This window comes from Columba livia, chromosome 5 (genome assembly GCF_036013475.1).
Source record: "Columba livia isolate bColLiv1 breed racing homer chromosome 5, bColLiv1.pat.W.v2, whole genome shotgun sequence".
NCBI classification, from domain to species: domain Eukaryota; kingdom Metazoa; phylum Chordata; class Aves; order Columbiformes; family Columbidae; genus Columba; species Columba livia.
Window position 1 is genome coordinate 18,241,921 of NC_088606.1, and position 19,541 is coordinate 18,261,461.

The 19,541-nt window shown below is 39.1% G+C and overlaps 1 protein-coding gene across 5 annotated transcripts in view; it reads left to right on the plus strand.

Moving 5' to 3' along the window:
• Positions 1-19,541, plus strand: part of RPS6KA5 (ribosomal protein S6 kinase A5) — an 84,092-nt gene that overhangs the window by 35,654 nt on the left and 28,897 nt on the right. For 3 of the 5 annotated variants that reach the window (XM_065063662.1, XM_021292409.2, XM_021292410.2), the window contains 2 exons: positions 14,818-14,901; positions 18,455-18,558. In XM_065063662.1, the coding sequence (XP_064919734.1) occupies positions 14,818-14,901; positions 18,455-18,558 (188 nt within the window). Of the gene's footprint in view, positions 1-13,985; positions 14,114-14,817; positions 14,902-18,454; positions 18,559-19,541 lie in introns of those variants that run through there. The other 2 variants (XM_021292411.2, XM_021292412.2) reach the window with 2 other exon arrangements.

The window sequence follows — 19,541 nt, forward strand, 5'->3', positions numbered from 1 at the left end:
GTCTAGCTCTGGCATGTGGTACAGTAACCCACGCAGTATTTTGACTTACCTGGCTTCAAGTAGGAGCAGTCACCAGGATGGGATTTTTAATTAACTTCAGATCACCTTATACATTTAGTTTTTTTTAATTAATTCTTCTTGGGGTAACATTTCAAACTAGTAGACCTTTGATCTGCCAGATTGCAACCTTTCTGGTCTAGCCTAAACCTTTACTTTTGTACTACAGTCTTCATTATGATTTTGTTGAATGCAGCAGAGTGGTATAACTAGTGTGCCAGTAAACATTTTTCCTGTCTTTGTTCTTTCTCCTCTGACTCCTACAAAGATCATAGTTTTCGTTCTGATTGAAGTTACAGCTACAGAATCAAGAATCTACAGCTGAGAGATCTCTTGAGTGAAGCTGTACTCTTTTTGGTATGGACAGCTTAATTATCCACTGTTATGTCTGGGTATTATAACCTAAAAAGCTCCCAAAATAATTTAAAAAACCCAAACAAACAACAACAACAACAACAACAAAAACAAACAAAAAACCCACAATAAAACAAACAAAAAACCCAACAAACAAAACCCAAACCCAGACCAAACAAAAATCCACTCAGTTTAGCATGTACTTTGTTGGAACAGGATTTTTGTTTTTCATTTTAAATTTACATTGTATCTTTGAACCATGAGAGGGTTTTTCTGTCAATTTTCACATGCCTTCCTAAATTGAGACTGTAATTATTGTTATTCTGGACAATTAAGATGATGGTGAAGAATGTTACAGATCTGATTTCTATGAAACAGGTGTGTTTTTTTTTCTTGGTGAATTTTTATTTTTGAGGTAAATATCAATAAAATAACTTCCAGATAGTATGACTTTTAAGGTTCACTGGAGGTATGAGGCCTGGTTCTGCATGGAATTTAGGCTTTTCATTCTTTACTCGTGATTTTCCTGAAATGCAAATTCCATTCAGCAGGTCAGCTTGTTAGTAGCAGCCCTGCTGTGTGACCTACAGCACTGCGAGTAAATTTCTGTATATGAGTATTCTTTTCATTTATCATATGGCCCCAGTTTTCTCATTAAACTTCTCAAAGGAACTCTAATCACTCTCTTAACCAGAAGCGTATGCTCATAGCTCATGTAAGAGATACTCTGTGTGATACTGCTGAACTCTTTGGCTGCTCAAGTTCCTCAGCCTTGCAGGCTGTTTCTAGAGCAAGTGTGGTTCTGGACTAGTTAGTCAGGGAGCAGCAAGATGGGGAGACCGTGTTAGAGTGGGCTGGGAGCTAAGGCTGACAGCGAGGCAGGCGTGGATCAGTAACGCTCACTGACCAGCGGTGCAGTCCCACAGCTGCCAAACAAGATTGGAGCAAGTCCAGGAGCGGTAAGACAGGCTCGGACCACAGGCCAGTGCTTATCAGACAAGCTTGCCGCCGTGAAGAGGGTTGCTTGAGGTCAAATCAGGATTTAGTGGAGTTGGTGGATCAGGATCAGTGAGTACGCAGCCAAGTACAGGCATACCTGCAGCACAGCTGGCACAAGGATCAAAAATGGGAGCACCTTCAGCACCCAGCTGAAAGTGAAGGAGGCCCCTGACAAGGCTCCACACAGGTTACTCAGCTGCATAGTTTTAGTGATGGTCTTGAGCACAGATTCCTTAACCCCTTGGATTGGGGGAAGATGTTGCAGAGCCTGTTGATAAACTCAGGGCCCTGATGTGGTTATCCTAGAAAAGTTTTTACTATTTGTGCTTTTAGCCAAAACCTAAGTTATGGCTTTCAGAACGTGACATACTCTTACAGCTGTACAAAATAGTAACAATAATGATATTGTCCTTTGTGTTCCAGAAATTCTGCTGTTTTTTCTTTTTGGTGCCCATTTGGTGTTATTTGCTACACTACTGATAGAGCTTGGAGATGATCTAATTAATGCAACCTCAAGTTAGCTTTGATATTCTGTTAATACAGGAAGAAAGACAGTTTTGGATAGGAAACATTTGTTTAGAGGTATAAGCAGCTAGAGAAGGTGGTTTCACTACAGCATATTTCCCTGGGTTAGTCAAATGAACAGTGAGACGCCTCTAGCACAGTACAAATACTGGCATCTGCTAATAGCTTGAAATGATCTATCACTTGAGCATTTGAGGAGGTTAAGAAATTGATTATATCTTGTTGAAAGGACAAGAAAATGATTTCATTTAGTAATCTGTGAAAGTCTTTAGATGGGCCCATAATCCCTAGTTAAGGCTGAGTATTACTCTTCAGTGCAGTAACATAATATATCCTTTCTAGCCTTTATTGTATGAATTTGCTTATTTCTCAACTAGTTAACTTTTTCTTCAATGACCTCAAGAATAGTAGAATGAATGATGGTTTGGTCAATTTCCAAATACACATTGAATTAATTAAAATTATTAGAAAGGATGGTTTAGCATGGATTGTTTAAAATGTTGTTCCTCGTTAACTAAGAAATTAGTAAAACTCTAAAATAGAAGGGTCATTTGCCATACTATTGTGGCTGAAGTGATTCCTATGATATTGATACTGATAAAGATGCACACTGAGAGACTGTAGGAATCTCACAAAAACACATTAGCTTATTCTTCAAGAGGGTTCAGTACCTGTTCAGTTTGTTTCCAGTACTGTTACCTCTTGCTGCCATTTCTAGTCGTTGTGGTTTAACCGAGCAGGCAGTTAAACACTGCACACAGCTGTTCGCTTGCTCCCCCTTTCCAGTGGGATGGGTGAGAGAACCGGGAGGGGGTGGGGGGAAGGGTAAACTTCGTGCATTAAGGACAGTTCAATAGGATAGAAAGGGAAAATAATAACAACAATTGTAATAATAATAATAATAATAAAATATAAAACAAATTATGGACAATGCAATTGCTCGCCACCCAGCCAGTTCCCAAGCAGCGATCCCCTGGCTAATTTTTCCCTAGTTTATGTATTGAGCATGACATCATACAGTCTGGAATATCCCTTTGACCAGTCTGGCTCAGCTGTCCTGGCTGTGCCCCCTCCCAGCTTCTTGTGCATCTCCAGCGTTCTTGCTGAAGGTGTAAACATTGTTTGGCAACAACCAAAACATCAGTGGATTATCAATATTCTTCTCACACTAAATCCAAAACACAGAACTATACCTGCTACTAGGAAGAAAATTAACTCTGTCCCAGCCAAAACCAGGACACTAGTTCTGAATTTCAGTCTGCTTTTCTGCCTCAAAAGGGTACTTTTGAGTTAGACCTGTGAAGTGTAAAGTGCAGGTTTCATTTGGGATGACTTGTTAATTACCAGGTGAAGTGTCACAATCCTGGCCAGATATCTGTTACAAGTATTTATGCCAAGAGTGTTAGGACTTCTGCACCTTCAATTTAAATTAGTGCCAGGAGCTCTAAGACAAAGTTAGATACTCTATCTTTTGTGACACCATTGCTCTCCCAAGCACTTTTTTTACTAAAGCTTTAATGAGAGCGTATTAGGGATGTTAGTTGGCATCAATGGACCTTCAAAACAATTATACCATTTGTTGTGTCTTTTGTTTGAGCAGACTGACTTTTACACTAGAGACTTGCAGCTAATGGAAAAGAGCAAGCAGACTTCACCACACAAAGACCATAGGAGAAGAAGCATATGAGAAGTCACAGAAATTGTTCTGTGGGTTTCCTGTTCAGAATTTATATGAAGCACTACTTAAGAAATAGAATTTTTCTTAGGTACTGTTGGTATATCGGTGATCATACCACAAAAGGAAACGGGCATTTGAGAAACTTTACAAGCAGTTCTGGATTCATCCGATATATCCTTGTTGTGTTAAGAGAGTTAATTTAGCAGAAATTAAACTCTCTTACATTCCAGCTTGTCCTCAGTATTTCACTGTGTGGCTGGGTGCAGCGGAGCTTAACTCCGGAGTGATGCCCAATTACATCAAATGACCTCAGGTCAGCACTGCAAGTCCAATTGTGCTCAACAACTGGTCCAGTGTTATGTTGAATTCACACGATTACAGATTCACTAATGCTGCAGGGTCGCCTTGTGGTCGTTCATTTTATGCACTTGCACAGATTCACGAGTAGTATAATATAAACTGTAAGTCTGAGCGCATCCATTGAGATGTTCTCATTACTAAATTCACAAATAATGAGGTTTATTAAAGCAACATGTACAAGTTCTTTTAGATTGCTGTTGATAAAATACAGTCTGCAAAAACACACTTTAGTTGCAAAAATACATTTTAGTTGCAAGAAATATGCATTGGTACCAAATATATATACAAATTCTAAGATGACTATGTAGTGCTACTACTGTGATTAGAAATACAAGTTTGAAGTCTTAAATGTCCTGGGGAAACACAAAGTGTAACCAAGTGTGCAAATATTACCCAAAATCTTACCCTCCTTCTGCGAGGAGATAGGATCGGCCCATCGACTCATTCTAGAAGTCTACAATGCTGTCTCTTCAACTTCTCAGTGATGGTGTGTTTCCTAACTTTCTGCTATTGTTAGGGTATTTTATACGATTTTCTATGTTTAGGTGGAGTTTTAGTGACTCTGGTCATACACACCTTTGTTATTGATTGGTATAAAGTCATCTTGCTTCCATTTTAAAGGTATAAATTTGAAAGAATTCAGGACACATGGTCGAGAGGGAATAGGGGCATGATGGAAATGGGTATCTTTTGTGTTTTGGTGTTCTAATGAGCAAAGTCGATCCACGAGACAAATGTCAACACATCTGCTAGCTCAGCAACTAGAATTTCAGATGGAATGGAACATTTATCTCTTAATTTACAGCAGCTATGTGCATGGTATCATCTTGTTCTGGCTGTGGTATCCCCACATTGCTGCACTCCCCTGTGCTCCTTAGTGCCAGCACACTGGGCTCCCCCATGGACTAACATCCAAGACTGCAGGCCAGATTTGGGCAGGGGGAACCATGCAGAGCAGATTCCTTACCTGCTGAGCAGCTGTCCTATGTGCTGAAGATGAGGATGTAACTTTGTTCTCAATAAGTGTGTCTTGAATAATCAGTTTCAGTAATTTGCCACCTCAATAATCAATTCACAATCCTTGTAGGCTGTAACGCTATCCAGCACAATTTGCACCAGTGTTTCTGCAGATATGAGAAACGCCTGGCAAAGCCAAACCTTCTTGAAGATTCTGCTGCATCAAGTCCCCTTTCTTGGTTTTATAAAGACTTATGAAGCATTCTATATACCTGAATATTTTTGTACATCAGGGAAATGTTTCCTGGCGCAGTTGAAACATGCTATGCTTCAGTCTCATTGAATCATAGAGTTGTAGAATATCCTGAGTTGGAAGGGTGTCGCAAGGATCATAGAGTCCAACTGCTGACTCCACACGGGCCACCTAAAAGTGAAACCATGTCTCTGTTTTCCACATGCTTTCTTTAACACTGACAGGCTTGGGGCCATGACCGCTTCCCTGAGGAGCTTGCTCCAGTTCTTAACCACCCTCTCTCTGCTCCCCATCATGAGAATATCATAGGCAGCAATAAGATTACCCCTCCATCTCCTCTGCTGCTAGCTGAACAAACCTAGTATCCTCATCTGCTCCTCAAAAGTCACATCCTCTAGTCCTTTCACCATCTTTGTTGTCCTCCTTTGGACACATTAAAAAACTGCACACAGTACTCAAGGTGGGTGTATAGTGGGGCCCCCTTTTTTTTTTTTTTTGACTTGTTAGCTATAATGTGCTTAATGCACCCAGGATATTGCTGGTCCCTTTTTTCCACTTGGCACACTGATGGTTCATACCGAGCTTACCATCAACCAGATCCCTTTCTGTAGGGCTGTACTCCAGCCTATTGTTCCCCAGTCTTTTCATTGGTCTTTAATTGCAAAAGAGATAGCTGCCTCTGGTTTCTTTCATTAGAGATTGGTTGATGTACCTAGGAAACCCTAATGACTTCAAGGACGAAGGTTCTCTCTTTGTATTTCTCCTCCCTATAGGTTACGGTATCCAGCAAGCAATCATCTGGGCTGACCTCCTTGAGAGCAGGCAGCAGCCCTGCAGATCTTATTTAGTCTAGAACATAAGCTGGAAATGCCCCATCTTGTGCAAGAATTACAATACTGTGGTGTCAAAGAAATGTTACCATCTGACATTAGTTTCTGTTCCATGTGACCCCTTCCCCAGTTGTCCATCTTATCTCTAGGCAAAGAGATCTTTTTTGGCATCTTCATCTCCCAGGAAATTGCCACATGCCCTGCACCTGGTAATATAAGACTTGCCCTCCATCAGAGAAGAAAACATGGGTTGTGAATGCTTACCAATAACAGTCAAGATAATAGGTTTTCATGTGCCAGAATGTTTATTCACTAAATAGAATTTGCAGCAAGGTCTTTATATTAACTGTAACATTGCCAGTTCCAAAAGGTTGATTTGAAAATTTAAATCTCCTAGAGACTGTTTTTCTTTTTGTCATATATATTACATGCAGACTGCTTCCAGTTTATTATAGGTGAGAGGCATTTTCATGGAAGAGTGGTGGATTTCACTTGCAGCCATGAGTATTTCATAGAAGCTGGAAACACAGCAGTAGCTCACATGAATTACCTGGTGTACACAGTCATGTGAGGTATAGCCTTTTAGGTCATTACTTAAAGAGGAAACCCAAGATATGCAGAGTTTTAGCTAAACTGTGATTTTTCATCAGTTTGGTTTTTTGCCTATATACCTGATCTGAAAGTTTGTATGGAGCATTTTATTACCCATGCAATAAGGAGGAATTTTCCTTGACTTTTAAGTAGAAAGACCATGTCTGCATTAGATTAAAAACCTTGTTTGAACTTGCTCTGTGATTTCAGAGTACCTCTAACAACAGCTAAGCATTCCTCGTGTCTTGCTAGGTCGTAATATTTTGAAACCTTCATAATGATGAGATCAGATTAAGCAATTTAATTTGCTAGCTAACAAGTATGGACAAGCATAAGAGTCTCATAAGAATGTTGCTGAAATCTGTGGAAGAACCCAGCCAAAACATACATAATTATTCAATTATTTCTCCATTAAAAAAAACCCAACCAAACAAACGTGACAAGAACTAGTAAGTAATTCTTGTCTGGACTGGAGAATTTTTCAGTGCCCTTGTGGAAAGTCAGTCCCGAAAGCAGCCCTGAAGGCACTCAGGTGAGCTTCTCTCAGGCTGGCTGGTTCCCTTCTGCTCCTCTGCACCTTCTTGCCCTGTGTTACCAAGTGCTACTCAGTCATTGTTGCTGACAGATGAAATACATGTCAGTCGAGGCTGCAACTCTGACTTCAGCTGTAGAGGATGTCTTAGTGTTCTTTGGCCCAACAGCACTTATTGTGTCTAAGTTTTGGTTTTGTTGTCGGTTTTTAATATTGAATACGCTAAAGGAGTAATTCTTAAACTCTTTATGTTCCTAGAATATTATATGAGAGTACAGAATGCAAGGAAATTGAAGTCCAAGACAATTTAGTAGCTGAGATGTGCCCTTTCCCTAATATTGTGTAGTTTCCATTTCTTGTAGTTCTTACACTGTACAATGTGCAAGGTACAGCAGGGTTTAACCAAACTTTTTAACCATGCCCTACTATTGCTTCTATTAGCAAGGAATTACTATTAGCAAACACATACACTATAAAAGAACATTTAGGTAAGAGTAGCTTGGATTTTATTTTATTTTATTTAGTTGTGAAATTAATTTAAGGACTCAAGTTTCATCATTTGAAGGAATATGATAGTAGCGTGGTTTCAGAATGTTTCATATCTAATGCTCAGCATAGTAGTCTAGCTCAGTTAAGAACAAAGTATTTGTGCATTAAGTAGCTGGAGAACAGAAGCGATCTGTTCTGTTTCAAAGGTGACCTTTCATGTAGTTGGAGAAGTGGGTCCTAATTGTGAATGCTGAAAAGAATGGCGTCAGTGAATACTTGGCTAATACTCTGCCTAAAATATGTTTGCACAAAGACTATTGTGAATAAAATAAGACATAGGATTATAGGACCCAAGTGTCTGTTGGAGCAGTAGCATGTGAAGAAGTACTTCAAAGGCCGTATATTTAAAGATTAAATAATATGTCTTCGATTGGCAGAATGATTGTCTTAAGACACTTGAGTGCTTTCCATATCTGCGTTACACAGATACTCAAGCTCTGAAGCATTTCCCCAAAGCAGTATTTGTGTGGCAAATAGATGCTGTTCTTAGGCTTGGTGGACATGTGTAGAACAAAACTTGGAATATGCCTCAGTATTCTGAGGCAGATACTCTAGGTAGAGCATCTGGTTGTTCTTCGCAGGTGTGTTGATTTTATTTTTTTAATGTTTTTGTTAGCATTCTGTTGGCTAGCTTTAGCTCAGGCTTTCCAGCATTCGCACCTCTGTAGTCTTCTTTCATAGTTTTGTTTGGGTGCTTTGCTTTGATGTGTGTGTTTGTTTTGTTCATGAGGCCTCTGAAACAAGATCTTTTGGATTCTTAAGACTTTGTTTGATCTTTACTTTGTTTATGCTCTCATTTTTCCAATGGTCAAATGGCATGCTCTAATTTGCTCAGTCTGTCTCTTCCACAGACAATTTGGCAGCAAATAGGTGCCTTTTGTGCTTAATGTTTGTATACGTTGTATGTTTCTCTTGATGTAACTTCTGGTTACCTGTAGAACTCTAAACAGAAATCTTATTTTCTTTGGTACTCAGCAGCCACACAGTGAAGATGTCATTGACTCAGGACATACCCAACACATTAGTCCTTGCCTGCTCAAGTCTTGAACTCGAGATGAAGGTTATCTTCTTTTGCTCTGGGGCTGCTTCAGAGCTCCAAAAGCTATTCTCTATACTTTCCTTCAAGCTGTCTTGGATGCCGTGCCTGCCATGCTATGAGTAAACATGGCAATCACAAGATTCACTTTCCAGTTATGCAGATGTCAGTTTCCAGAGATGTGGTTGACTTGGGTTTTTTTGAGTCCCTGAACTAATGATGTTCTCTGCTTATTGAAGGAGTTCTAATACCATGTAGCAGTCCCATGGGATCTTGTCCTCTGCTCTAAGAAATCTTTTTTTACTTTACAAATACTAGTTTGGCCCTGACATTCAGACAGATGTCTCCCTGTGTCCTTCTAGCTGAAGATGTCTTCAGCCAAATATTAAAACACAGTTTGTTTTACAGATGCAGATCTTTAGGTGCATGTGCTACAGTAATGCAGGGCTTCAGCCCCTAGGTATTGGGAAACACCTGCCCTGAGTCTGTTGTCTATATTTGGTTGGACTCGATGATCTCTGAGGTCTTTTCCAACCCAGTCGATTCTGTGATTCTGTGATTTCTTTGCCGTGTTCCTATGCCCTTTTGGATGTGTTAGGACTTTGAATGAAACATTTTCAGTGCATCTGGGCTATGTGAGTTTTTGTGGCACTGGAAACTAACACGGTCCTTCCAGCACAGTAACTTCTTAAATCAGACATAATGGAGTAGCCCTTTGCCCAGATAGCTGGCTGCCAAAAGGCAGTTTGGCCTGGCAGAGATAGATAAGCCTTTCAGGAGCATGTTGTGCCTGTGCGATTCCTTGGCTCTCCTGAAGTCTCATCTAATTCCTGTGGTTCGCTCTGGAATGACTGTTCTTCTCCCAAATACCCTGTTATAACCTGTTGAACAGTTATGAGACTTAATAACTGTCTGAGCTGCCACTGCACACATTACTAAACTGGGTTTGCATTTCTGCATACTAGTATGTGTGCTCTCAAGGACACATCCTTATGTTATAGTAGTGACTATTTCTCTGTCAAGCTTTTCCTGTAGATGTGGAGAGTTTGATTAGTCTCTGCAGAGAAATGGAGTTTCTTCCTCTTGCTGTTTTTGCCACCATGAATATGCTTTTTTTACTTGATGAGGGAACTCGTTAGATAACTCTGAAGGTGTAAGTCCTCTCTGTCTTTGAGAAGGAAAGTTTACACATGTGCTTTCTGCAACTTGGGTAGTTTCAAATGCCTGCATAGCCATTCCTTGGTTATAAATCAGGGCACATGATGATACCACAAGATCATCAAAAGCATGATAGTACAAGACCTTCATCCTTTTGTCAGCACTGCTGACTGAATTCTGGAGCTAGGTTTTTTGATCTCTTGAAATAGTGTAATTGTGGTCAGCCTGCCAAGGTCAGTGTACATAGTCTTCGCAAAGCAGACACTGCTCTGAGGTTTTTTTTTTTTTCCTTTGGTGAAGTGACTGTCTTCCAGGACAAACGCTAATCCACATTTCACCTCTCCATCATGGACAGTCACAGAATTCTCATTCTCTGTCCTAAAGCTGCCCAGTGACTAGGTGCTGTCAGCATTCCCTGGTTGGAAGACAAATCATGTCCTTTCTTTTTTTCATGAAGGAAAAGGAAAATGGGATGCTAAAATAGATAACCTGGAGAAAAGGCTGCAGGGATCACATAGACATGGTATTAAAAGTGCCCTAGTAAGCTAGAGCTGTTACGTTTCACTAGGATGCTCCCATCAGTCAGAATGATTTCAAGGAACTCAGAGGGTGGAACTGTCTTTTGTATTGCCCTAAGTGGAGTGGGAAAAGTTAGAGGTCTGCCCCATGTGTGGTACTAGAGTATTTATTAGAAACATTCTGGTAGTACACATTGGCACATCAGCAGTGTCAGTGTGTAGCTTATCACGAAGAATAAGTGTTAAGAGAATATAACTTGTTTTTCTAATTTAACAGAGGGATGGTTTAACAAAGCGAGCTGCTTGGCTGCCCAGGTGAATCTATCTATGTCCACTGGTCAAGAACTCAAAATTCTCTTTGTATCAGTGGCTTCATGAAAAGATGTTGCACCCTTAAGCAGCTAACCAGTTTGAAGCAGCCACTTTGTATACATATACTAAAAACTGCTATTGCATAAATGTTCAGTAAGGATGCTGAACTTGGTAACGAAAAAAACAAATCAAACTCAGCTGCTATGTGCTAGAGGACTGAACACTGTCTCCAGATTATCTGTAAACATGGAAGCACTGCTGATTGGGACATAATGGCACTCTTTCAAAGACAAAGTCGATATTGTCATATTAAGTTATTAGAGATGGGTCAGCCACGCTTCTGTTTCCTTCCGTTATTGCCTGATTACTTGCTGTTCTGCAGCGGGGACCCGCAATGTTTAAGGTATGCATGCTGAGTGAGGGAAGAAAATGAGCATTCTGCATTATGCAGAAAATTCTTAAGGTCGAGTGTTTGCAAGATGTGCGTGTACAGTGAGAATTCATCTGTAGGCAATCCAAATTCAGTTGGTGTTTAATAATTTCCTTTCTTGTCTTACATCTCATAAAATAAAAGCATTAATGTGGATTCTGGACTTTGGATTCATGGTATAAAAATGAATTAAATGTAAATTAGGCAGAGGGAAAATACAAAATAGGGTTTGGTTGTGATTTTTGAAATTTTGGGGGGGCTGCGTACTTGATTTGTGAGTGAGATGTGATTTCACAAATGAATGGTGAAATACAGGGACTTTTTGTCACAGAATCAGAGGATGGCTGAGGTTGGAAGGGACCACTGGAGGTCACCTGGTCCAACTCCCCTGCTCAAACATAGTCACCTAGAGCCAACTGCCACAACCATGTCCAGAAGCCTTTTGAATGCCTCCAAGGAGGGACACTCCACCACCTCCCTGGACAACCCATGTCAGTGCTCTGTCACCATCACAGTAAAAATGTTTCCTGATGTTCAGAAGGAAGCTCCTGTGTTTCAGTCTGTGCCCATCGCCTCTGGTCTGTCACTGGGCACCACTGAAAGGAGCCTGGCTCCCGCTTCTCTGTACCCTCCCTTCAGGTGTTTGTCCACATTGATGAGATCCCCCTGAGCCTTCTCTTCTCCAGGTGGAACAGTCCCAGCTCTCTCAGCCTTTCCTCTTGTGCTTCAGTACCTTAATCTTAGCGGCCCTTTGCTGGACTCTTTCCAGTATATCCGTGTCTCTTTTGTACTGGGAAGCCCAGAACAGGATGAAAAAGGAAACTGTCATTGGAAGTAAGATTATTTGAAAATGGGTTTAAACCTACATGTAATACATAAGAATAAAGACTATTAGTGACTCCCTACAAGAGGCATATTTAACAATGACAAATTTACATACATACTCTTGGTGAAACAATACTATAAAAACTGTGTTCTGTAAGAAACTGCTAGATACAGTAGGTGGGGCTTGCAATTTAATAAAACACAACATAAATGGAGGGGTCTGTAACAAGTATCCAGATTTTGTGACTTCAACTGTCTGAACTTCCTACAGCATCTTATGAAGGCAAATCTGCGTCAATTTGTAGTTGAGTCAGAACACTTGGCTTTCAGATAGTTGACCTTATTAATGTTCTGGGCAGTGCTGTGGTCCTCTGAGCTTTTTTGTGTGGTTAAATAAGAAACTATTAATAGTTGGTGTCAGAGGTTTTTTTCTTAATGCTCACCCTGCAACAGCCAGGAGCTGGGCTTCTGCAATATGGTGCTAGTATATGTAATGGCAAATCAGTTTTGATTATGAAGAAAATGCTCAGTGGGACCATTTTTTTCTCCTTCCCGATGCTGAGTTCCAATTTACTACTTAATTTCTTGCTAAGAACTCTGTGATAATCATCTGCTTGCTTCTTCTTGGCTCTGTTCAGCCTCAGATTTCAGCAGCAGACCACTTCTAAACTGAAAAGATGGCAAGCACCGAAGTATTTACCTATGTGAATTAGGATTTGGAGTTTTTGTAAATCTCATTACAAACATGTCCCAGAGTGTTTTGTTTGTAAATGCCTGTTCTTGAATTACACTATGAGTTTTTCAAATTGAAATTTAATTGTAAATTTTTTTTAAAATGATACGATACCAATTCTTTAAACTTACAAAATTGTTTTGGGGGTTTTAAACAATAAATTTTACAAGGGAAAAAATACCGCATACATGAATTTAAGAAAGAAGTAAAACTCATTTTCAAATATTATTTCAGAAATTCCATCTTTCATATTAAAAGCTAAAATGATTGTAAATGGTAAAAAAAGGAAAAAAGTAAATACAATTGAAAATGAAACCCACCAATTATGTATAGTAAGGATTGTAATTGTTCACCAAAGCAGCTACTACTAATAATTCTGCATATTTTGAAATGTTTTGAGTGGGCCTTCTAACCAGCAAAAGGTACCTGAGATCAAAAGGTTTCTCCTGTACCTCTATACATTCATACACAACTCCCCAAGCTGTTTCTTGTCACTGGCATATCTTGTAGCCCGGCTTTATTACACAACATGGAAACAAAAAGGACATAATTTTGTGGATGATTTGCTGAATTGGCAGCTAACTAGATAATAGTTTTCATCCATTTCTTTTGATAGAGTAGCATCATAAATTGTTTCTGTAAATCTCAGCTTGGCTGCACTATCTTTACTCTTTGGAGAGGTAGCCAGTGAAGAATGGTCTTGTTTTGTATTTTTCACTCCCTTTTCCTCCTTTCCCTTTTTCCCCCCTCCCTCCCTCTTTCCCAGCTGAAGGAAAAATGGACAGAGGGATATATGAAGAGCTTTAGGTTGCCTGATGCCAGGATGGAGGGCTAGGAATTTCTCCTTTTTTTTTTGCTTGTTTTTGCTTCTTACCACACTATTTTTCTTTCAAATAACAGGTACTGGAAAAGATAATGAAAGCAAAACAATAGATGTGTCAAAAGAAAGTTGAATCATGAAAAGTTTATTATTTTATGGTTTTGTCTCAGAAGTTAATATTTCAAGTTAATATTGGAACAAAATGAGGCCTCTTAACTGAGGATTTTACCCCCAAAAACCAGTCACAGTATATGTATTTTAATAAATACAGTTTAATAATATGCTGTTGGACTGATTAATTTTTATGCCTCAGGGTAGCACTGAGCACTATTTCTACTTTTAGAAGCTTCCTCTTGTTAGCGTAGTACATTCTCTTATATAGCACCTGTTTTAAACTCCAAATCTGAATCTACAAATGTAAAACCTGACTTTTGAAATATTTGCTTTTTTGAACACTCTTCTTTAAAGGACCTATCAGGATCTCTCCCCAAAATGCTAGAAGCTTGAAGGATAAGGGAGGAACAGTGTTGCATGGCCCAAACACATGTGCTTTCGTCATTAGCAAGGTACAGCATGACCTCATGTTGACCTCAAAGGTAAATCGCTATCAGGGAACAATGATACATGCCTGTGAAAGCAGCTTAGTTTTGAGCATAATCAAGACAATAACTTCAGTGTGTAGAATAAAATTAAATTTACAACTCTGTCTGTCTGCCTTTCTCTTTCTCTCTCTTGTCTTTCTCCAAGTCTCTTCTTGAGAGAATGTTGTGGTTTTTATATATGTGTGTGTTGCAAAAGAAAATTACTTTCCTAGAGGTCATAATAAATTCCTATATATGGGGAACCCAAAGGATCTTGTATCCAATTTAGTCAAATTGTACATCTTACAATGAAATGCTCTTTTTAATGGAAAGGTTTCATTTTTTGTCTAGAGTATTGATATTGCAGCCTTCAGAATGTGTGTCTATATTACCCTGGGGAATCTTGTGTAGTTCTGAAATGTAGAGTTCACTTAGACTTACGGGAAAGTTTTAAAACTATCAATACATTAATTTTTGTGTGCTTATCTTAGACTGTCACACAAACCTATGACATTTTATTTTTTTGTAGAAGACTGTAAATATTCTGTAGCATTATGTGATACATCTCTGCATACAATGCATTATGATTTAGCTAGCAGTTCTGAGCTATTTGGAGAAGAATTGCTGCCAGCATCTTGGAACTGTTAGCCATATCTGTCCCATATGATTTGTATAATATAATTGTTTGATGTGAATGTTATTTTCTCTTCTTTTGCTAGAATGAAAGAGCGTATTCCTTCTGTGGAACGATAGAATACATGGCTCCAGATATCGTAAGAGGAGGAGATGCAGGACATGATAAGGTATGTTCTATTCAAGTTTATTATTGGGAAGAAATCAATTCTTTAGGCAGTGCTACTGTTCAGCTTGAGGATTTTTTGTAAAATATGATAGTGTCTTATTTAAGCATGCCTTATTTCAGCTTGCCCTGAAATGGATTATTGCCTATATTTAAAAACAACAATATAATGTATTGTTAGTTTTTAGTCTCAAGTGAAAGGCATATTTATGAAGGTCTTGAGGGTTATTTATGTTGTGTTCAAAATTTGTTCTGAACATGCAGTGGGATGAAAAAACTTAGCTGACACTTGCTTCCTTTTAAATAAAAAGCTATTTAGTTCAGAGTGGAAAAATGACTGTGTTCTGGCTAATCCTGATATATTTTTGAAATCGTACATCAGGGAAATCTGTTATCTTTCTTGAAATATGGAGTAGGTTATTAATGTTATAAATGTTCTCAGATTGTAAAAATCAATTCTGCATAGCTTGAGGTTCAAGTTTTATTATGAATTAAAGTGTCAGTAATTTATGGGAAAGATCAAGATAACCATAATTCACAGATAATATTTGAAACCTATTCCCCGAAAGAATTTACAATATTCCTAGATAGGTTATTCACATTACTCGCTATACTGAGAAGTTCAGAGAATATTTAATCTCTGGGTTTTTTTGCTGTAGATTGAGTTGATTTTCTTTTGGGTGTCATGAAATATAGGTGGTCGCAGTTCCTCTTATAACAGCCTTTTCAGCACTGGAAAACGTCATGTCACGCTCCATCTCCTTTTTCTAGACTAACTGGACTTTTGCCTGAGAAGCTTCTTTCTTTTTCTCTCTGCGTTCTGCTTCTCTTTTGCTCTGAGTTTGCCTGTGCATTTCTGCAGGTGGGGGCACTGTATTTTAGCTGAGAGCTGGCAGTTTGAAGGACAGCAGAATGATTACCTCCCAGATCCTTCTCTTAAACTTAACATAGAATGTGCCTTGTCTTTTCACTGCATCATTGTCTCACACCTACTTTGTACTCCACTCTAACCTCTACATCTTTATCTACTGTACTGCTTGCCTAGTCATTATTAAAAATCGAATTTTACAGACTTATGAGTTTCCTTTCCTGCATTCTATTTCTTGGTTTAGTCTTGCCGGTTTCAGAGCATCTCTCCAAAGCATCAGTCACTTTGCATTGTGATTCTGTCTCCTGGAGTCCTTACAAATTCAGTATTGTTGCTGATTTTATTGAAGAGGAATCTCTGTTCTGTTACCTTTGATTCTATCTGATACTTTCATTAGATGTAGTACAGAGCCATACAGTATTCTGTAAAAAATAACTTCATAGTTTGATTCCGAATGTGAGCAGATAAATAAAGGTGATTTTGCAGTTACCTGTGTGATGATGATTGTTTCCAGCAGGCACCCTTTGCCTGCCGTTGGCAACGTCACGTCACGCAGTGTTAGAAGGATTTTAGTGTTTTTCATACTTACTGCTTATCCAGCAACTCGAAGATCTTATTTAAAAAAGGGGAAATTAGATTTCTTTAGTATGCTGTGCTCTCATTAATCAGTGTTTTTGATTTGTAGTTTCTTCTGGATGGCTGTGTTATTTATCTAAAATACTTGCTCTAGTATTTTTTTTTTAAGTTTAATTTCTGATTCTACAGATCCTCCTTTTCCTTTGGAAAAACATATGCCAAGAAAAAGTTCTTCTTTGGGATTTTCTCTGATTGTGTGTTTGCAAATGTGATTGCTAAGAGTACAGAGACTTCTTCAGCTAGTTCTTCAAGGCAGTCTTGGCTGAATATATGAAACATCAGATTTAGTGTATCTTGGAGCAAAAAACCTAAAATCTGAGGCCAAATTGTCATCATTTCACTAACTGTCTTCCTGTATTGTATTAGTGTTGTCATCATAAGTAAAGCAGAACTTTTGGAAGTTTCACTGAGTTGAAAATTTCATGGAAGTAAAACTGAGAAATTCAAGCACCTGTAGTTAAACTAATTTTGTTGAAATGCCTAAACTGCTTCCTGTATTATTCATAGCAGCCTCTTTTATTTTAAAGTTAGGAGGTATCAGAGAGATGAATAATATGATTAGTATATCACAGTATCACAGTATGTTTGGGATTGGAAGGGACCTCAAAAGATCATCTAGTCCAATCCCCCTGCTGGAGCAGGAACGCCTAGGTGAGGTCGCACAGGAGCATGTCCAGGCGGGTGTTGAATGTCTCCAGAGAAGGAGACTCCACAACCTCCCTGGGCAGCCTGTTCCAGTGTCTGTCACCATCACTGAGAAGAAGTTTCTTCTCAAATTTAAGCGGAACCTCTTGTGTTCTAGTTTGAAACCATTACCCCTTGTCCTATCATTGTTTGCCACCGAGAAGAGCCTGGCTCCATCCTCATGGCACTCACCCTTTATATATTTATAAACATTGATAAGGTCCCCCCTTAGTCTCCTCTTCTCCAAACTAAAGAGACCCAGCTCCCTCAGCCTTTCTTCATAAGGGAGGTGCTCCACTCCCTTAATCATCTTCGTTGCCCTACGCTGGACCCTCTCCAGCAGTTCCCTGTCCTTCTGGAACTGAGGGGCCCAGAACTGGACACAATATTCCAGATGTGGTCTCACCAGGGCAGAGTAGAGGGGAAGGAGGACCTCTCTCGATCTACTAACCACCCCCCTTCTAATACACCCCAGGATGCCATTGGCATTCCTGGCCACAAGGGCACAGTGCTGGCTCATGGTCATCCTGTTGTCCACCAGGACCCCCAGGTCCCTTTCCCCTACACTGCTCTCTAATATGTAATTTCCCAACCTATACTGGAACCTGGGGTTGTTCCTGCCCAGATGCAGGACTCTACACTTTCCCTTGTTAAATTTCATTAGGTTATTCCCCGCCCAGCTCTCCAGCCTGTCCAGGTCTCTGGATGGCAGCACAGCCTTCTGGCGTGTCAGCCACACCTCCCAGCTTAGTGTCATCAGCAAACTTGCTGATAGTACACTCTATTCCCTCATCTAAATCGTTAATGAATATATTGAATAATATTGGCCCCAGTACTGACCCCTGAGGCACTCCACTAGATACTGGCCTCCAACTAGACTCCGCACCAAGGAAGGAAGTCAAAGATCACATATGTTGCCAGGGAATGTAAAATAAAATTCCATAACATGATTTACTGTGCTCTTAAATTGTGATTTTTGAAAGTTCCTTAGTTTCATTCTCAGGTTCCTGGAAGTTCAGGTTCCTCTACTTCTTAGCAATGCTTAGGTTTCTATGGTATTTCAAGTACATTTTAGAATTCTTATCCTTTCACAATGGTAGAAATATAAGAACTTTGGTAGTCAGTGGAAAGAGTTCATCTTGAGAAATAAGTTGAAGAAGCTCAGTGGAGAGATTTAAAAAGAAAATTCATTTATTCTAGAAAATACCTCCAATCATTACTGCAATTGTTTATGATTTATTGTATACAGGTTTGCTTTTGTATAGATAGGTGAGCTTTTTGTATGCTGGTTGTTTTCTGCGTGCATTGTCTTCTTCCTTCTCATGTTAGCTATTTTACTTCAACATACATAACTATTTTTGTTCTATAGGCTGTTGATTGGTGGAGTGTTGGTGTTCTTATGTATGAATTACTAACTGGAGCATCACCATTTACGGTTGATGGAGAGAAGAATTCCCAAGCAGAGATTTCTAGGTAAGATTCAAAACAGTAAAGTACATGTGCTTGCTCACAAAGTGATGCTTCTGCCAGAATATGTGTTTTGTGAGAGTTTTAATCTAAAATTTAGAAGGAAAGTGCTACCAGGGTAACATTTTATGTGCTCTGGTTCTGTTTAACAGAATGGCATCTGGAAGCAGATAGGTTTCAGTAACCTCAGCAGATTATTGAAATAATCAACTGACCTTTACAAAAGACTTGTTCTGTTTAAACTACAGTGAAACAACAGCTTTGTAGATATTCAACCCTCTTGCATGCTTACTGGTGAAAAGGAAGTCAAATGAGATATGAAATCATATGCAAATAGAATTATCACATTCAAAATCTTGATACATAATGAACCGTATATTCAGCTAGAGAGATTTTTGTCAGTTCTTGCTAGATCACTCCATCAGATTACTGCCTTAAAGTGTCAGGATGTACCCTGCTCCTACCTTTTTGTCACAGGTAATATTTTATTTTATTAGTTTATAACACGAAACAAACAATGTGATCTTCTCTAGCCATACTTGCATATCTCAGAAGAAATGTCTACGATACTTATGGAAATGAAATAACCTATACCATTCTCAAATTTTACATGTAAACTCTTCCTGACTGTCAACTTTGTTACGTGCAGTAATCTCCTCAATTTAAAGGTTAAAGGTTTGTTTTCAGTACCCATGTAAAAGCATTGGAGCATTTTAAAAAGACAAAGCAGTAAGCATACCCAGACCATATTACTGAAATCTTCCCAAAAAATGAGCATTTCATATTATTGCGTTTCTCTTGGTCTGGGGAGCTGAGGACTTACATTGCACAAATTAGTAACCACTGTCGAGATCAGCTTGGAAGTCCATTCCCCAGACTAAGAATAGTCTTGCTCCTATTGGAATATATTATTATGGTTCTGACCTTCACCTCAAGTCACTCGATACTTAAAGTTATAATGGGCAACAGAACATACATCAATTATTTAG